Source organism: Misgurnus anguillicaudatus, chromosome 5, assembly GCF_027580225.2.
Source record: "Misgurnus anguillicaudatus chromosome 5, ASM2758022v2, whole genome shotgun sequence".
NCBI classification, from domain to species: domain Eukaryota; kingdom Metazoa; phylum Chordata; class Actinopteri; order Cypriniformes; family Cobitidae; genus Misgurnus; species Misgurnus anguillicaudatus.
The window spans coordinates 25305303-25325634 of NC_073341.2; the positions used below are offsets into that span (position 1 = coordinate 25305303).

A 20332-nucleotide genomic window follows, 5' to 3' on the forward strand; every position below is an offset into this window, starting at 1 on the left:
AAAATTGCATTCTGAACACATTTTGGCTAATTTGTGAGACAGGGCCAGCAGCACAAACTTAAACCAAAAACACCTTAATATTTAATAAAGTCTGAAGGTGTTTAAAGGAAAATGCATTGAATCTGATACTGGGTTTAGTCTTTAGACAGATGTTCTATAAATTAGATCTTCAAGTACCAGTTTAAAACATTATGTAACGTATACTTTTTGAGCATAACAAGTTTAAGATTAACCTGCATAAATATGACATTTTTTTAGTATGCATAGCAATAGCCTTTATGTTTACAGTATAACTGTTTACTGTACGGTATACGCAGCCTCCATGACATTAATTATCTGGGAGCTGATGCCATTTAGATTAAGCTATTTTGTGCAAGCCTGAGATCAGGAACATGTGGCAAACATTACTGTAGGTTTATTTATGTTTACGTCACTTTGATTTGAATCCGTACTCTGAGTGCAGGGACATTTTGTTAAAACTCATTAGGAGTGTTTATTGGACTAAAAAGTCTGCAGTGGTACAAAGGACTTGAACTTTAATGTATGTGGAGAACTGTGGGACGGTTTGAAGAAAAATCTGAGATGTGTAACACTCAAATCTGGGATAGCAACTAAAGCCTATGACTTGGACACAGGAGGGGGGAGGATCAATAAAGAGCAAGACTGCTCAATTCCCAGAGTATGCACTTATTAAATAAAAACTGATGCACAGAGACACTCTCCGGACATATCCAACCTGCCGGCTATATCAAAATTAAAAGACACTTTTGTCATGTAGCCAAAAATATCTAGTGCTGGATAAACAAAATTTTCTGGGAGAGGCAATCAGAAAGAAAATTAAACATTCTTATCTTCCTATACTCTTGCAAAATCCTACAATTTTGTTCTATAGACGTGTAATGACATTCTATGCTATTCTATTCTATTCTAAAGACGTTTCAGCAGTAACAACATAAACAAGCGGCTTCCATGGAAAACACGTAGCTTCTGGTAAACTCTGCTAAGAATAAATAACAACTATATTTTTGAGAGGTTTATTTATATAACAACCAAAATAAACAACACGTAGATTACCTAGGAAACCAGAACATTTGTTATTTTTAACGAGGCATTTGTTTAAGAGTTCAGTCAAGCAACTAGTCAGACCATTAAACAAGTTTTTTACAGTATATTGATTGATTGATTTTTTGATTGATTTTATTTTATTTAAGTGTCATGCACTCATAGGTGCCCAGCCCACATGGGCTTATATGACACTATCCAGTTATTAGGGAAGATGACCGTCAAACAAGAAAAAAAACAGACAATATAAAACAACACAACATCCTGACATACTCACAACTAAATCATCTTATCCCAGGATACAAAGTTTTTTGTCTCAATGTCCATGCCTTCTCAACAAAGGTTGCCACACAAAAAATTTCATTTTCAAATAACCAAAACATAATTTCACCTTCAAGCATCCAAAACAAATCCGGGTTTTTCTGTTGCATCATAGTATACAACTCAATTCTTAAATTATTATACATTGGGCAAAAAAACATAAATGAAATTCATCCTCCACCAAACATAAATCACATACGGAACATAACCGATCCTCCTCTGGGACTCCTTTAAAACGCCCCACTTCCACCTCTAGGGGCAACACTCCCGCTCTGAGCTGAGCACATAAAGACCTCTGTCTTCTTTTCAAATTATATTTTACATAAAGTTCAGTAGAAAATTTTTCTTTAAACTGTACATAACTTCTTAATTTTGGCTTCCGTAGCATCTCTAGTTTCCACTGTTCTTTATAAATCTCAAATAATAATTGTCTGATGTCGGGGATCTTGTATATTAATGCAATCATGACATGGCTGCTCCACACCTCCACGAGCTTCAGAAATTGGCATTATGGTCTTAAGAGTAATTGTGAAACACGCTGCGCCTTTCTTCTCAAATGTGTTTTTATAAATCTTATGCCTGCACGCTGTAGCGCAGTCGTCTAAAGTTACGAAATTTACCAGGATGCGCATTCTTGCCTTCATGCAGCAGCTGATCCAGGCGCGTGATGTGTGTGCGGGCACGCGAGCGGACCAACAAGATGATTTATATAGTTCTGATACTGTTGGCATTTTCTAGTTTGTTTCACTAAACCGCATCTCCCCTATTTTAAGGAGTACTCCACATGTACTCAAGGATTTTTTTTAAACTCCTAAAAATTAGAGTAATGGTGACAGCCCTAAATTTAATGTAGAGTTATATGCAGAATAGTCCTAACACGCATTTAAAGTTTTATGAAAAAAATGTAACTGTGTATTTTAGCAGGTAGATCTTGACAGCTTTAACATTTTAAAAATAGATCACCACACAAAAAAGTCTGGACACCCCTAATTTATATATTAGTGCAGGTTTCTATACACTCTCCAAAAATGGTACAAAAGCTGTCACTGTGGCAGTAGGACGTGGTACCCTTTCAAAAAAGTACACATTTCAATTAAATTCATTATATTCTATTCTATATTCTTTATTATATTCATGCTATTCTATTCTATTCATTCTGCAAGTCATTTTAACTTACTATTATTTATGAAGTCAACTTTATTTTATGAGTTGTAGCAACTCGACAAGATACATACGAGTAAGTTGAAATGACTTGCAAATCTGAATTTTTACAGTGTATTAATGCAATAATGACAACACAAAAAAACATTACTATTTATATATTAGTGCAGGTTATACACTCTCCGAACATGGTACAAAAACTGTCACTGTGGCAGTAGTACGTGGTACTCTTTCAAAAAGTACACCTTTGTATTAGTACCTCAAAGGTGCATACCTGCATATAAATGGTCCATAGGACCTTTTCAAAGATTACCATACCAGTGATAGCTTTTGTACCTTTTGTTCTGATAGTGTAGACCGGGATAAAACGCATGGAGGAACAGAAGTTAATGTATTATTAGGAGAGTCATCAAGGAACTGTGTGTGCAAGTATACAGTACAGTACAATAGTATTACACAGATTCAAACAATTAAAGGGACACTCCACTTTTTTTGAAAATATGTTCATTTTCCAGCTCAAAAATAACTAGAGAGTTTCAATATTTGTCCTATTTAAAGGAGCAGTATGTAAGAAATGTATATCAATTAATCATAAAATGGCCCTGATATAAGAAATCATTTTCATTTCAAATACTTATATCACTAACAACAGTGGTCCGGCCAGGATATTGTCATTTAAAAAGTGGAGTTGCAGCCCTCAACTGATGTTTATGTTGTCATGTTGTGTATTGACCACCAGTTGTGTGATTGCAGTACCAGCTTTAGCCACAAGTTTTGTGATTGCAATACCAGTTTTGGCCACAATCCTACATACTGTTCCTTTAAAACTTGACTTGTCTGTAGTTACATTGTGTACTAAGACCGATGGAAAATTAAAAGTATCGATTTTCTAGGCAGATATGGCTAGGACTATACTCTCATTCTGGCGTAACAATCAAGGACTTTGCTGCCGTAACATGGCTGCAGCAGGCATAGTGATATTACGCACTGCCTAAAAAAAGTCCCCTTGGTTACTTTCACTGCAACTATGCATTTGCACATTTGATGCTTATTTGCAAAAACTATGTATTGCACTCACAACAAAACAGAGATTTGTGAATTTGCTTATTTAGTTCTGCATAGGATTTCATATAAAGTTCTGCCTTTGTTTCTTTTTGTTCACTGGTGACTGACAAATTGGCAAATTTCTGTATTTGTTATTTCTTACACAAGACACTGCTTCAGCACCCCGCCTCACTGTAAGACCCAGCCATAATACTTAAATGCTGACAGGAAATGTCAGTTCTTTATAAGTGACCACATATTCTGGCTCATTCACTCCCAAGAAACGACAGAATTACATGGCAAAACAGCAGGAGGGGATGAGAAAATCTGAGCGTTTGAGGGATGGAAAAGAAGAGAGACCCTAGGAGGGTGTTAAGCATGTTTCATTAAGTAAAGTGGTGGTGCCATTACCTTAAGTTGTTTGGTGACAGTTTTGCACTTTTACCCGCGGTTTAACTCTCTGACCGATTACCTCCCCTGCCCCGGGCATCTAATGGACTCATCTATTACAGTGACAACTAAGCAAAGTGCTGCGGACCAGTCCATGAACGCAAGCTTGGGGGAGGAGACGTGAGATGAATTAATGGATTTCAGCAGCATGCTAATTACTTCAAATTCAATTACACTTCAGCCCCCTAAACACACAAACACGCAGCCATCCATCCTATGAGAAGATAACTGATGCACAAATGACCCAAAGCACTGCATGGCCCTCCCAATACCAAAATCTAAATCACACACAGGTGGAAATGTTCGTAATGTTTATTCTCTCATATGCTTTAATCTCATCCAGAACATTCTTTCCAACAAACTGATTACCACACACAAGCACCCATGGACTTGTATTTTTTAATGACTGGTCAGATCTGTGGCTTCTCATTTACTTGAATCACAATCTTTAAAACAATCTCTCCACTGATCACTGTCGCATTTTTTTACTTTTGCTTTTCACCCCTTTCCTAGTATTTCACACTGAGGGTCTCAACCGCAGGAAATTCACTCACTGTGACCTTAAGCCTACTTGAAGTTTCATTTTCTCTCTAATTTCATCATCCCTTTAATCTGCATTTCACCCCCTGGCAGTGATTTTCTGCCTTTTTGGTGTTCGCTTATTTTCTCAAATAGCATCTAGGCTGAGGATAAGGGGGTGAGGGGTGGGATTGTATTTCGCATGTAAATGTATCCCTGTTGTATCCACATTTTTTGTCTCTTTTTTTTAGTTAGCTCTGCATTATGCTTCGTTATTTGTGCAATGTGCAAGCTTTGGCGATAAATTCTGAATATTAAGCGAATAAAGCATTATGTTATTTGCTTAATGCTATACCTTGATGCTATTTTTTGATGCCAGCATACAAAAACTAAACCTGATCTACAGATGAACGCACACCATGGCAGTGGTTTCAGGTGACCTGATGTGTTTTACTCTTTCTGTGAGTCATTAACATTGCAATCATAGCTCTAACAGGGTATAGCGCAATCTGTCCCACGGGACTGTCAGTATATTGAAAATCCATATGTTACAAATGGCCATAAAACACTCTTACGTTAAAGTTGGCTCATGATCAACAGGCTGCGAACTAGACAAATCAAGACATTTAGTAATATAACAAGCATTTATAATTCTTGACAGAGTTCATGACATAACCAGAAGACTTAAATAAACCTGTCAAAGGTAATTTTGAGTTTAGGTCTTCGTAGGACCAAAATGTTACGAAACTATGAAAAATAAAGACATCTATGACAGAAGGGACTTTCCTTAGAGATTTTACAAAGATCTAAACTTACAGGTTCCAGCATGCTATTGTTTGTATTAAATCGTGTTTGTGTTTATAAACAATTTGGTCTGAAACTCATTTTGGTCTGAAACTTTGGAATGTTAAATATCTCTACAGATAAATTTTAGCAACTCTTAATTTTATTTACTTTTAATTTTAAATGTTTAAGTATTATTTGATCTATAAACAATATTTATTTTTTATTTTAAAGCCTGAAATAGAATTGATCTAAAAACACTGTCCATTAAAAATAGTAAGCACTAAGAAAAGTTTAAAATGACTCTTAACAATACGCCAACTTAGATTTCTAAATATAATGATTCCAGCCTTTGGCATCTGATCCCTAATTTTGTGGAGTATTTAACATTGACTGGTCTGCCACCTAGTGGTCAGTAACTATTAAATATTGTGTCACTTGACATTAACATTTACAGACATTTTAGTTTGGCAACACAGTGGGTGCAGACAGAAACATTTGTTTTCACTATTTTGATATGAGCGTCCAAGAAATGCTGTTGTGTAGTCAGTTTAAATGTTCTCTGAACCATAAAATGATGTTGAAGAAGCAGTCAGACTGAGTGTTGACTTTTGACAGCGAGTGACCCTCATCACTGTACCACAATAACCTGAGAGACAGACAGACAAAGAAAGAGACATGAACAAAAAGGCTGTTTTAGAGAACAGATGGAAAAGTCCAGAATATTGACTAGTGGTCAACCGATACGAGACAACTGATGTTTCCTGATGTTTAGAGATCACTGTAACCAATGATTGATTCTTTCTTTCTTTATGCCATTCCAACATCTATGGCTATATTCATGGCGAGAACTGTACCCGGAGTAAACCCAATGGTTGATTTATACACTAATTACAGCTTTAAAATGCATAACAAAAGGTGTCTGTAGAAGTCATAAAAATGCTGTTTTTATTTTATTTCATTTCATTATTACTGTTCGTTCATATCACTAAACATAAGCCTGTCATTGGCCTAGGCATGGGCTTTTATAAGATTTTGACTGTATGATAACCTTAAGCAAAAACACCACGGTTTCACGGTGTTGCGGTATCTCCATTCCATACTAAAATGTGTTATTTTTAAATGCCAGATAAAAAAATCAAGCCTGTAAAATTATAATATGCTTTCAAAAAAAAATATATTATTTATTATTAAATATATATTATTTAATATATTATTTATTAAAAATATATATTAATTACATGACTTAATGATTTAATCAATTTTGTATAAACCCAGTTCATACCTTGGAAATGATATCACAGAACATTTTTGTGGTTTTGAAACCTTGACTGTTTAAAACCTCGGTATACCTTAAAACCAGTAACCGGCACATGCCTACATTGGCCTACAGTCCACAGCGATCCACTACAATTTCAAGTTAGTCAAACTTATGTCCTTTTTAAAAGCACCAAGAAGTGAACCAAATAAAAAGACTTCTTTTTAAGTTTACACGGTCCGTGTCCTTAAATGAGGATTCATTTTGTCCATTTAAACTGGGGTCTGACCTTTTTATGCTTATACTGTTCAAATAAGCTGTTCATAATCACACAAATAATACAATTTTCATGTATTTTTGGCCTATTTCAAAAACATTACATTGGTAAGACAACAGAAGACTTTTGGTTGAGCTTAATTTGTATTGAACATAGATTACTGTATTCCTATACTATTACTGTATCCCAATTCTTGCCCTATGACACCGTTTAACACTGTATACAGTAGTTTATCTATAGTATAAAACTACTTTCATTTCTTTTCAAATATTGTGAAGCAACTTTACATTAATAATCAGGAAAAAGAATGACTAATGATGCAAACATCTTCAAATATGAGACAAAATGTACATTCTGCTGTAAAGACAACAGTGTCATTATTCAGTTGAAGTCAGTTTGATGTTGAAAATTATGAAAGTAAAAGGCGATTCTGCTATGTTTCCTTATCTGTAAATACACATCTCTTCCAGCAGCATTCATGCTATATAGTTTTGATTTGTATGAGGCATGTTATGACCAAAAATAAAAAAAAATCACAAACATAAAAAACAAGTAAGCCTGGAAGGGTGTGAGATTGTTTGGAGTGTTTGCATATGGGCCAAGAATCCATCACACTGCTAAAAAGTGTAAACCACCCTTTAGCTTGCATTTTTTTCTAAAATCTTATTGTTGGACTATTTACACATAGATGTTTTAATCATGCTTTGTGTCTTTCTGTTTTTAACAAATCTTAAAGGGATAGTTCACCCAAAAATATAAATGATGTCATCATTTACTCACTCTTATGTTGTTACAAACCCCCATAGATGTCTTTGTTCTGACGAACACAGGAAGATATTTTAAGAAATGTCTTCAACCAAACAGTTTGTGGACCCCATTCGCTTCCATAGTAGGAAAAAAGTTTGGTTACAAACATTTCTCAAAACATCCTCCCTTGTGTTCATCAGAACAAAGACAATCATACATGTAAATAACGACAGAATTTTCATCCTAGGGTAAACTATCCCTTCAAGACCCTTGCACTGTTGTGTTCCAATTTTTATATTCAGTGCTGGTGTGTGTGTGTGTACCTGACAGGTATATTCCTGCTCTTTAGTGCTCGGTAGAGCTCCAGACCCTGGTGAGGCGATACTCTCCTGTCTCTGCCACCCAACATTAACAACACAGGAGCACGAATCTAAATGCACACACATAGAGGAAGCCAAATAAAGGTTATAGGTACAGCCCACAACATCGGCAATCATTAATTAGTATGACATTAAAACATGCTACCCAAGAAATACTAATCACTTTCTTTGTGTGTATGTATACCTGTGCAGCATGTATTATAGGGGATTTTTCAAGCATAGTAGTGAGGGACTGTGGTGTGGGCAGCCGGTCAAATGTATACTTAATCCCGACAGAGGAATATCTCCTGGAGTGGGGGGTACAATACAATTAGGCTTAACATACGCCACTGCAAACTCTCAGTAATATACAGAATAGTCAGACGTATGCTATAGATGATCATTTGCTACAGCAATATTAGAGTATATTATGTAAATGGTTCATCTGACCCTCAGTTAAACCCAAAAAGAGCGTGCTAAACTAAATCGCACTCTTTACCTCTCAAAATATTGATTAGTTAGAGAATCACCTACAATACTAAACCCAAAGCAACTGGACGTATGCTATAAATAGCATGGTTAGTATGAAATATATAGTAAGCTACATAAGGTGTTTTAACAATGCACAATGATTTAAAGCAGCTTTACAGATATGCAAGTTACCAGTCTACAATGTCACTGGTTCCGAGAAGTGTGGCAGCATTGATGACAGGGTTCCTTGCCGCACACGCTCGATAGAAATCTGGATATTGACCAATCATGTGGCAGGCCAAAAAGCCTCCATGAGAGCCGCCCATCACAACCACCCTATCAGGATCAAGGGTGGCCTCGTTCTGCAAAGCGCACAGCACGGCTCTCTAGACAGGACATAAATATTTAATATGAACATTAGCAATATTTGAACAAGTGCTCTTTATGGTTTGTGTGTACAAACCTGAACATCTTTGACATCCTGACTGCCGACATTTCCAAGAAGAGACTCTATACTGTCCTGGCCAAATCCAGTGGAACCTCTGTAGTTAACTGTAATGCAGACACACAAACACACTAAATCACAGGGCCTCTGGCTCTTTAAAGGGATAGTTCACCCAAAAATTAAAATCCTCTGAATCCAATGAATAACCCGCCTCTCATCTAAAATTGGTACAGAACTTCAGTCCTACTCTGAATGGCTCATTCCGTGCCTGGGATTTTTTTGTGGGGGGTGAACTATTCCTTTTTGGTAGGACTTTCTCTCCAACAGCCAACATATTCAGTGCTGGTCTTTTAACTCTATGGCAGGACTATAACCACCATATTTCACTTTGTCTTTGCACTCACCCATTAGAACGGCAAAGCCCAGTTTGGTTAAAGCAGCTGCTGTGGCGTTCCACTCCGCAGCGAAATGACTGTGAGGACCACCTGCATAGACAAACACACACTGATCACTGATTTGGGAAAAACAATTAAAGTTGCACAAATAAAATTTCTTGGTCTTACCATGTATATTCACCACCAGAGGAGATTTCCTTCTCTCAGGGGTGCTATAGGGCTTCAATAAAATTGCTCCAAAATTCAAACCAGCTATAAAGGGAAAAGGATAGAGAGAAGGGTCAAGATGGTCCTCACTGCAGAACACAACATCCAGGGGGCGAGGCTGGATCTAGATCCAACTCCTCCCACTTTATATACCCTACTTTGTTCCGCCAAATGAACCAGTATATTTGCATTGTTGCAGCCCGCAATAGGTTGCAACCTGTGGTCGCCAACGTTTGCTGTTATCATTTTAAGTCTACGTTTGATTAATAATATAGTCCAGAAAGATTCATAATTTAGAAATTGTCACAGTTAGGTGTAAGGGGAGGTAAGGGACACATTCCCGACAGCGTGATATCACTGAAGGGATTTATTTGCGACCCACTTGGCTGTACATTATCCCACTTATTACACGGCTATTCCTATACAAGTAAATATAAAAACACAAATTTATTTGATATCTTTCATTAGCACATTTTTTTAAAAAGCAAATAATCTACGAGGAAAACCTGTTTCCTAATGGCTGTAAGCAAAGATGCGTTAAAACAAGTTCAAAGTCCGTACAAGATAAACATTCAATTTATTAATTTCTAAATAACATGCCATATATGTTAAAGGATTAATCAATTTTCTTAAAAAATCCAGAACATTTACTCACCACTATGTCATCCAAAATGTTGATGTCTGTCTTTGATCAGTCAAGAAGAAATTTAATTTTTTTGAGGAAAACATTCCAGGATTTTTCTCATTTTAATGGACTTTAATGGACCCCAACACTTAACAGTTTTTTTTTCAACAGAGTTTCATAAGACTCTAAACGATCCCAAACGAGGCATAAGGGTCTTATCTAGCAAAACGGTTGTCATTTTTGACAAGAAAAATAAAAAATATGCACTTTTAAACCACAACTTCTCGTCTATCTCTGGTCCTGTGATGCGCCAGCGCAATTGTGATGACGTATTGCGTGAGGTCGCACTGGCGCATTACAGGACCGGAGATAGATGAGAAGTTGAGGTTTAAAAGTGCATATTTTTTATTTTTCTTGTCAAAAATGACAATCGTTTCGCTAGATAAGACCCTTATGCCTTGTTTGGGATCGTTTAGAGTCTTTAAAACTTAAGTTTAGTGTTGAGTTAAGTGTTAAGTGTTGGGGTCCATTAAAGTCCATTAAAATGAAAAAAATCCTGGAATGTTTTCCTCAAAAAACATAATTTCTTCTTGACTGTACAAAGACATCAACATTTTGGATGACATGGTGGTGAGTAAATTATCTGGATTTTTTTTTTAAAGAAAATTGACTAATCCTTTAATAATTATGCATATTTATACTGTATCCATTCATATGTATTAAACTGCATGTGGTAAGATTACTCATAGTACCAGAAATGTTTTACTCCAAAACATTATAGCAAAAAAACTTACATTTCACCTTAAAGGCACTGTTTTTATTGTAGTCATAAGTAAAGTTCGTTTTTTTGCAAAAAAAAAAAATCAGTTTTTATAATAAATCTGTGAAAATCTAATTATGGATTTGAATTTTTTATGTTATTATAAACTAAAGATGCTATGTGAAAGTTTGTAACAGAAAACAGTGGTTTTCATCTTGTCACTTTCTTGGTATAGAAAACAAAGTTTTACCGAAATTAGTCAAAATGGATTTATTGCGTTTTGTAACAAAACTCTTTATATCTACATACTAAATAAATGTAAACCAACTTGTGAATTGATCAGTTCATAATGACTAACAACGCAGCTATTTAGTGACCCCAGCAATAAAATGCTATAGTTGTGAATAATATATCTGTGAATAGTGCATTTGTGTTACTCAGAAAACTGATGATTCTCCTCCTGGGAAGGGGGTGTGATCAACATAGGCTGCCAATCAAATCCTTCATACACATCTGCTCCACCCAAATTGGAAAAGTGCATGTCCTGATCTACCGGTGAAAGAAAGCCGACTTTCTGCAGAAGACAACACACATACACGTTATGTACTCATTTCTACAATTCCCATCATATAAATGTGTATAGGTGTTTATATGTACCAGGCAAGGAGGCTGATTCGGAGACGAACATCTCATAACCATCACATCTTTCTGTATGGTCAACAGCTCCACACTTCCAAAATCATCTAACAAATGTACAACTGTTATTACTGTCTGTCATCACGGGTAAAAAAATAACAATGTGTAAAAATGACTAGGGCTGCAACTAACGACTATTTTCATAATCAATTAATAGGACGATTATTTTTCCGGATAAAATATTAATATTTATCAATTAAATGTTTTCACATATTATAGCTAAATAAAGAACTAAATTAAGGTATTCACGTATAGAAGTGTACTTTTAAAATAGCAAAAGCCACACACTACTACTGAGTTTTACTTATATAATATTTTTGATAGGGCTGAAACGATTCATCGAGTTCTTGATTAACTCGATTCAAAAAATTCCTCGAGGCAAAAATTCTGCCTCGAAGCCTTGTTAAATTCCTATGACGTGCACTACACGCACAGAGATCTGATCCACACAGACCGTTGTTTAATGTTGAGAAAGCACATCATAGCACGTGATACATTTTGAATTTTGTTGGCGCGATGGCGGAGAGTAAAGATGTCCATTAAGGGCAGAGAGAGAATGTCTAAAGTTTGGGATCATTACATTCTTATCATTACATTACATTCAGCATCTGAACCGAAAACATCCACTGCTGTTTCACCAAGTGTCGATGAAACAAGGTAACATAGCTTTCGCTGATTTTAATCCCATACTGTATTTGTAGCGATGTCGTTATGCGGTTTGACTAGATATGATGTTTAGCTTTGATGTTTCTAAGTAAATGTATTCATGTTCAATTGCAAGAGAGTACAGCTTAAAAAATAACCCCTTCACACACGCATGCATCCTCATCTCTCTCACGCGAGTCAGACCGATCGTGCAATGTATCACATATGCTTAAACTTATTAGTTGTTGCAGCTCTAAAAATGACACACTCATGTATACACACACACACACACACACACACACTACCCAGTCTAAGAGAATCCAGTCCGCACACTTGCGCGATTCTTCCTGTGCTTCTGTCCACTGAAAACACAGCCTAGAAAAACAGACACATAATAAAACCAAGAGACAGCATACACTATAGAAACAATCAGTGGCGGCTTGTGAGGGGCCCAAATTTAAAATAAGTGTACGGAGTGTCATGTGTGTTGCTTATGTTTTCAACATGTGTGTTTGTTGCGTCATGTGTTTTGTCAAAATAAGTGCCTGCTGCACACGCGTCAAAACCGTTTATGATAAAAGAGACGCTAACATTCACAACATACAAGACACTCCCTTAAAAGTAAACTCTGATTACGCATGAGATTATGCAAGTATGTTGCAGTGAGTATTTGTTTCTTTACCTTATTGTTTTCACAGGCACTGTTGAAGTAGATCCTCTCACTGTCTGCAGACCAGCACTGAGGCGGCAACGATTCATATATACCAGCAAACTGACCTGTGAGATGATATGACATCACTCACTTCATTCAATAATGTGTGTAGGTGTGTTTGTATGTCGGTGTTCATCTAGGTACCTTTTTCGGCTCTCCTGACCACATCAACCAAAACTGATGTGGTTCTGTTCTTCACATCATACTAAAAGAGAAAATTGGTCTTCAAATAAATACAGACACTGCATAGCTTTCCATTACAGTTAGACAAACTTTTGTAACAATGTTTCTGTAGCACAAATGGTAGAGCAATTGTTTTGGCAGTGGTCAAATTCCTAAAATACACAGATACCAATACAAATGTACCTTGCAAGTCACTTTGGATATTAGTGTCTGTAACATTCAGACATGTAATGCAAAGCGGATGTCATTTTGTTTGTGGCAATTATTCATTATGTTCTCACCAGCATCATGCTCAGGCACTGACGATGTGGTCCAAATATTTGGCCCTGTAAGTAGACGATCCAGTGCAAGTCTGGACTCATTCGAGGCCTTGACACAGAAACGCCTTCAGATGACAAACACTCTATCAAGGTTGTAAAGGACAGAGAGGTTAAAGGACACAGATTTGTTGCTACACAAAACAAAAAATAGCTGAGAAAAAAGCCATTCTCTAATGACTAAGCGGTAAAAAAGTACAAATAAAAGAAGATGCACACAGTATCGGTTATTGAAAATCTTACCACAGTTCCCCTTCATATCCATGTAGTAAAGAGCAGATCTAGAACAAAAGAAAAAACAATAAAAATGTGTTAAGATTTTTGGGTGAATTATTGTTTTAAATGGAGGAATCAACGCAGACAAAATGAAGATTTTACTTAAAGGGATACTTCACCGATTTAGCATTCAGCTTTGTATCTGTAGAAACCCGGCAGTATTACTGAATGACCATGTTTCCCTCCCTCATTTCCCCCTGAGAGGAGAGATATCTGCATTTTGGTTCTGCAAAAAAGTCCTCCGATGATGTAATATGACGATTTTTGCATCATCGGAGGACTTTTTTGCAGAACCAAAATGCAGATATCTCTCCTCTCAGGGGGAAATGATGGAGGGAAACATGGTCATTCAGTAATACTGCCGGGTTTCTACAGATACAAAGCTGAATGCTAAATCGGTGAAGTATCCCTTTAATATGAGCACTTTAAAGTTGACCATTATTACTATTGAATCAAAAGATGGCTAAATAATGTGACAGCACTTCTCAAAATGAAGAGGTGAGGGTGGCTGTTAGCATCTTTGCTTTTGTAATCAGTGTGTTCTATAAAGTGTTTTTAAAGGGACACTCCACTTATTTTGAAAATAGGCTCATTTTTAGCATACCTTAGCATAATCCATTGAATCTGATTAGACCATTAGCATCAAGTACGAGTACTTGCATTTCAGTACTTGCCGATACAGAGTACTTAATTTAAAAAAAACATGATTTAAATTTACAGGTAACAGCTTTAGTCATATAATTTAACAAAAAAAAAAACAAAGGACTAGTTTTCCAGTTTGTTGTAAACTCTGCCTCTTTGGACAACACAAGAGGCATTAACCCCTTACACGCCGCTCAAACATAGACATTTCTCAGACCGGGGTATCGATCCCCGGTATCGGGGGACTTTTAACGAGTACTTTAGAAAATGTGGTACTGAGGCCGATACCCGCATCCCTAATAATACTAGCCCATTGTGGGAATCAAAATTTTCTTTAACCCCGCCTCTCACCTACGATTGGAACAGAACTTCAGTCCCAGTCTGAACGGCTCATTCCATTGGCCCACAAAAACAATGCCCCTTCCATTAGGTGCCCACAGAGCCTGGGATCAAGAACAATTATGATAAAATTTTTATTACATAGTTATTATTATCTACCAAACCTACATTTTTAATTGCTGCTATAACGTCAATGTACAGCACAAAATGATAAATTAAGATAATAAGTAGTATAGATAGATATAAAGACATCTGACTCACCTGTCCTGGAGATATATGAGGAGGGACACCAGCATATACAATGACAGCCCCTTTATTGAGATCAGCTACACACAACACTGGACAGCTTTTACCCACAAGTCCCTCTCCCCAGTCTTCAACATAAACGTTTTTATCCTAAAACACACAGACACGACATCACTGGCTACATCATTGGTGACATTTTCTGAATTAAACACAAGATTTGACAGACATCTCACCTGTTCCTCAAGCAACACTACTCCTCCATCTTCATTGGCCGATGCAAACGATGATTGCGCTGATGGCTCCACCCTCTTCTTCTCAGCCACATAGAGCAACTTTTTTTCACAAGGTGACCAGGCTAGACATGCAAACTGTTCTAAATACACACAAAGCACAAACACAATCAGACAAAGCCTTTCATAATACATCAATAGTTTAATAAGTATATAACATAAACATCATAAAGTGTCTTACCATCTTCATAAACTTTTCCATGTTTATTCTGAGCCGTGAGGTCCAAGATTTTCTCCAGACCATTTTGGCCCCATACCTACCAGCAGAAAACAGTATTATTTTCCTGTGTAATATTGTGTTAGAAGTGCAAAATATAGTGAATTTGATTCCCAGGAAATACACATACTGATAAAATGTATGGCTTGAATGCACTGCAAGCCGCTTTGGATAATGTAAACATCAAAAGTATCAACCATCACCTCCAAGTGCTGATGCCCCGCCTCCTCCCTGATGACAGCTCTAGACGTTCCCAAAGGTGATTGACAGCTAAGCAACCTAAAAGTGAAAAGTGAACTATGAGGCTTCTCGTACTCATTCACATGTGTATGTTTGTATGTGAATGTGAGTCTCTTACTCTCCATGTATGTGTGTGCTGGTCCCAGATGGTAACACATGCTCTATTCTGTCACGTTTACACAGTAGGGTCCATCTCTGGGCGAAACCCAGCTTCCGACCCCTCTCCAAATCACACTGACTCCAGCCTATAAGAGAGAGTTTGATATAAGCATTGTGGCATATTTGCATACAGTGTTCATAAAACTCTTGACTAAAATTTCAGTATTGTTGAAAGCAGTGGCAGTAGACCCACGGGTTAATATGGTAATACATCGCTTTTCGCTGGCACTGTCTAGCAGGTCATCAGTGACCAGAGAGGCAGAAATAGGTACAGGAAACTTGATACAGTCTCCGAACACATCTCTGATCTCACTCTCCATTGCAATCTGCAATCACAAACACATCAAATACGAGTCAACACAAAATAAAAACATTCAGCAAACAAAAGTAACATTGTATGTTTCTGTAAGTTACTGTGATAGACTGGTACGCAGGAAAACACTGATCTAAGTTAGTATGCGCTCAGTGGTAGAGCATTGCGTTAATAGCGCGAAAGGTTATGGGTTCAAACCCAGGAAACACAAGTGCTGATAAAAATGGTAGATGCTACCTGCTTTGGATAAATGTTTAAATAAAATGAAAACACGCATAACGTTACTGATAAAAAATGTAAATACTGAATGCACTGTTGGATAAAAGCGTGTCAAATGCATAAATGTGAATGTTCATATAAGTAAATCTGTTAAATCACGTGATCACGTGAGTTATAAAACAGCAACATTTCATTGCTATAAAACTCTCTCTATATACATATATATATATATATATATATCTTACATGTAACAGTTTGAGTATTTGAAAACAGAATTGTCACTTTAAAACAATTTCCAGTAAATTTATGACGTCATTTGCGATAAATAAAATATCCCACTTTGCAGAACAACTATATGTATTTAGGTTCAAGCAACACGTACGTTGACTATTACCGTTAATGAAGAGCAAATATTCACACCCTAACATAGATATGGATCAGATTGGAGCTAATTAAATGTATCTAATGCAAAAACATCGGCGACGAAGCCGAAGTCCATGTCACCGAAAGTAATCCACGATTCTCGTTTCTTGTGAAGTGCCGTAACTCATGGAAGAAAGGAGAAGAAACTGTCTGTTTTCAAGAAGCGACTCGGTGGGATTCAATCCGCGGTCAAAACGCTTTCTGTGAGGAAGCGTCCATTTTACAAGCTGTGCGGGGGGATACGAGTTATGAAGAACACTTTCGACATTACAAAACAACATTCAAGTAAACAGTATTAACATTTGCTCGCTTTACAAAACAAATTTAAAATAATAGTGGCATATGCACGGTATTTTAGTTGTTTCGTGTAAAATAAAGAAATTAAGTAGTTTCTTTTCCCTGTAATGATTTGGATTTGTCCTTTGCATTATTTGCAGTTTGAGTATATACGGCGCTGCGCAGAGAAACCTATAATATGACATCACAGTACTGCGAGAGCGGACCATTCTCGCGGTAATGTTATGTCATAGGCAGAGCAGTCTGCGCAGCGCCCCGTGATATCGAAAACGTCTAATGTTTTCAACACTGTTTTCTCCATTAAACTGGTTTGAATACAAATTTAATATTAACCCTGCACCAGATACAATATTTTATTTGATATCATAATTTGAAATTTACATTTATTATTTTAATGTCGTTAAATATTTACATTAAGTTCCTGCAGTGGGTTCCAGGACTAAAATCTGTACAGTGCAAAATGACAATACAGGTTACCTAACTATGTTAAGGATTAACTCTAAAGAGTAAAAACAGCTGCAAACAACCCGTCCCAAAACCTGACTTTTTCTCTTACCTTCTGTTGTTGCCGGAGGGGGAGTCTCTGTTGTTTCGTAGTTTTAAACTGAGCAAGGGCATGGTTTTCTTGACTTGACACTTCTTCTGGATGTTTCCGTCTTAAATGTACCTGCAAATTTTTCCTATTCAGCATTAAACCACAGAAAGGACACAGATCTTGCGCGTCGGACCTGGACCTTTGTAGGGTGTTGCATTCAACAGGTGTGTGTCCAGAGAAGATCTCATTTACTAAAGTCTGTATAGCAACATCGGTCTCCGTTGAGTGAGGGTTCACAGAAGAGTTTGATACACTGTGATCTCCAACAGAAACACTGAGATCTACCACTGAGTGGACTAAAGGATTTTCTTCTTCCACAAGGACCTTGCCTGTGCTCACCTGCTCATTCACAATACCTCCTTCACCTATGATAAAGAGTAAATCCAGGTCTCTGATCAGAACACTTTGATACGCACATACACAAAAACATTGGATCGAAAATGGTTAAAGGTGACATTTCACAGGACTTTCTTAAGATGTAAAATAAATCTTTAGTGTCCCCAGACTACATATGTAAAGTTTTAGCTCAAAATACCATATAGATAATTTATATAGCATGTTAAAATTGCCACTTTGTAGGTGTATGCAAAAATGTGCCATTTTTGGGTGTGTCATTTTAAATGCAAATGAGCTGATCTCTGCACTAAATGGCAGTGCCGTGGTTGGATAGTGCAGATATTATCCCCTTCTGACTTCACAAGGGGAGCACATTTCAATAAGCATTTTCTTCACATGCTTGTAGAGAATAGTTTACAAAACTAAATTACTGTGTTGATCTTTTTCACATTTTCTAGGTTGATAGAAGCACTGGATATCCAATTATAGCACTAAAACCTGAAATAAAAATCTGGTCATTGTATTTATGTATTCAACATAACAAAACAGAATATAAGTACACAAGATAATTTCCAAGCACCTGTAGTCCTGCTAAAGCCCAAGAATTTATCCCGCTGACCTTTTTAACAACATCATAGCTTTATGGATCAGTATGCAGGCTTATAGAAGTAAGTATTTTAATTGTATTTTAATGACAAAGAACCTCTATCAGATTTTGTTTAAGGACACAATCTCACCTGTGGGCCCCATGTTTGCTGACTCCTCATCTGTGGGTCTCAGGCCTGCTGTGTCTTCATCTGTAAACTACACGACAATTAACAGAATCATCAAGAACTGTGTTTATTTTGATGCAATTTAAGGAGAACTGCTGCTACCTTTTTGTTAAGATTAATTTATGAATTATGTATTAATATCAGTTCTCAGTGCTTGCATAGAAAAAAGAAAAATGATGTTTGTTACATTTTTAGGGTACAAGTGTTCCCCAAGATTTGCTTTTCTTTCCGCGATGTCCTGAGTGTCACGAGTAATAAGGCTCTTGCATCCCTCGTCGACAGGCATCTCTTCAGCAATGCTAGCTGTAGCTGCAGGGGAAACTGTTGTGACAGGCTCTGATGTAGGATAACTCTCCTCAGATTTGACCTCTATGACCATTATTTTAGGAGTTTTGTTCTCACACATTGCCAAATGTTTTAAAAACCCATCTTTCCTCATAAAGGTGGACGTGCAGCTGACACAGTGAAAGTGTGGAGCACCTCTGCAGTTTAAGTGACATTTGAAAATAAAGAACTCTACGATAGAAAAATGAAAATGATAAGACTCAACAAACGTTTATAGTTTTTTTCAACATAATATTCATGCATACTTTATTATTATAATCACCACCACAGTTCAGTTAATTTAATATAGATGTGTTTAATGGAATAGAAGAATTAACTTTGTTTGTCCAATACTTGCCTTTGTGTCGTATTGCTCTTCGTCGATGTCATTGTAAATGTTTCAGACACTTGCTTTTGATGGTGGGTTTGAACATCTCTGGCCCACAGTAAGGGCAGTGATACAGCGAACAACATTCCTGACATTTCTGAACAACTGGCTGCTCTCCTCCTCGCAAAATAGTTTTGTGTAGCTATCAAATGTAAAATAACCATCACTTCAAAATAGGCATAATATTGATTTTTTGAGTTTTGTTTTTTCAATTAAAAACAAAATTCTGATCCATTTGAAACTACAGCAATTAACACTACAAGTATAACCTAGCTGATGACTAATGACAATATGTGGTCAGGCACAAATAATAATGAGTTTAATTGTGGCCATATATCTGCATTAAGGAACGGTTCCTCCAGTCAGAGGCCGATCAGCAAGTCTGCAGCTGCTCGCGTCCTGCCGCTGCACTCACTCACCTGTAGCGTTATAAACTTCATTTTTTCTTCAGTTAATATATCTGTTTTCTAGTAATATATGGTTGATATATCTTGACAAAGGGAACTTAATTGTTTACCTCTGTATGTTGGCTTGTATGGCTGAACATTTTAACTAAATTTGTGTCATCCGCCAGTGCCATGATCTTTGTTTTGAGTGTAATCACGCGAGATTACAAGTCTTTTCATAATAAGAGTTACAAAATAAGAGTCCCCAAAAGGACCACAGTAATGTATAAAGATTTAAATGTAACAAATAAGTGTCAAAAACAACTAAATAATATCACCACAATGTAGTTATTTATATATTAAAACAGACTAAAAGAAAGGACCAACAAATAGATTTTAATGGTAAAATGTGGAAGTAATCAACATGCAGTT

General features: G+C 36.6%; 1 protein-coding gene across 5 annotated transcripts; it reads right to left on the reverse strand.

The window, feature by feature from the left end:
- Positions 1–2922: 2922 nt before the first annotated feature.
- LOC141363953 (acylamino-acid-releasing enzyme) lies at positions 2923–20153 on the reverse strand. Of its 5 annotated transcripts, XM_073867792.1 has the most exons (26): positions 20032–20153; positions 19485–19656; positions 18990–19318; positions 18767–18833; positions 17655–18058; positions 16040–16172; positions 15806–15932; positions 15651–15726; positions 15412–15487; positions 15174–15313; positions 14956–15090; positions 14707–14798; positions 13681–13718; positions 13402–13523; positions 13082–13142; positions 12908–13002; positions 12531–12600; positions 11542–11627; positions 11323–11458; positions 9461–9541; positions 9302–9382; positions 8916–9004; positions 8645–8838; positions 8187–8289; positions 7946–8052; positions 2923–5989 (listed from the first exon to the last, which is right to left on the reverse strand). In XM_073867792.1, the coding sequence occupies exons 3-26, from the start codon at positions 19239–19241 to the stop codon at positions 5887–5889; spliced, it is 2868 nt and encodes a 955-aa protein (XP_073723893.1). In that variant the 5' UTR covers positions 19242–19318; positions 19485–19656; positions 20032–20153; the 3' UTR covers positions 2923–5886. The 5 variants fall into 5 exon arrangements, with proteins under 5 accessions (XP_073723893.1, XP_073723896.1, XP_073723895.1 ...); XM_073867795.1 differs by lacking the exons at positions 17655–18058; positions 18767–18833; positions 18990–19318; positions 19485–19656; positions 20032–20153 and adding an exon at positions 16883–17178; XM_073867794.1 differs by lacking the exons at positions 17655–18058; positions 18767–18833; positions 18990–19318; positions 19485–19656; positions 20032–20153 and adding an exon at positions 16761–17178.
- Between the last annotated feature and the right edge of the window lie 179 nt (positions 20154–20332).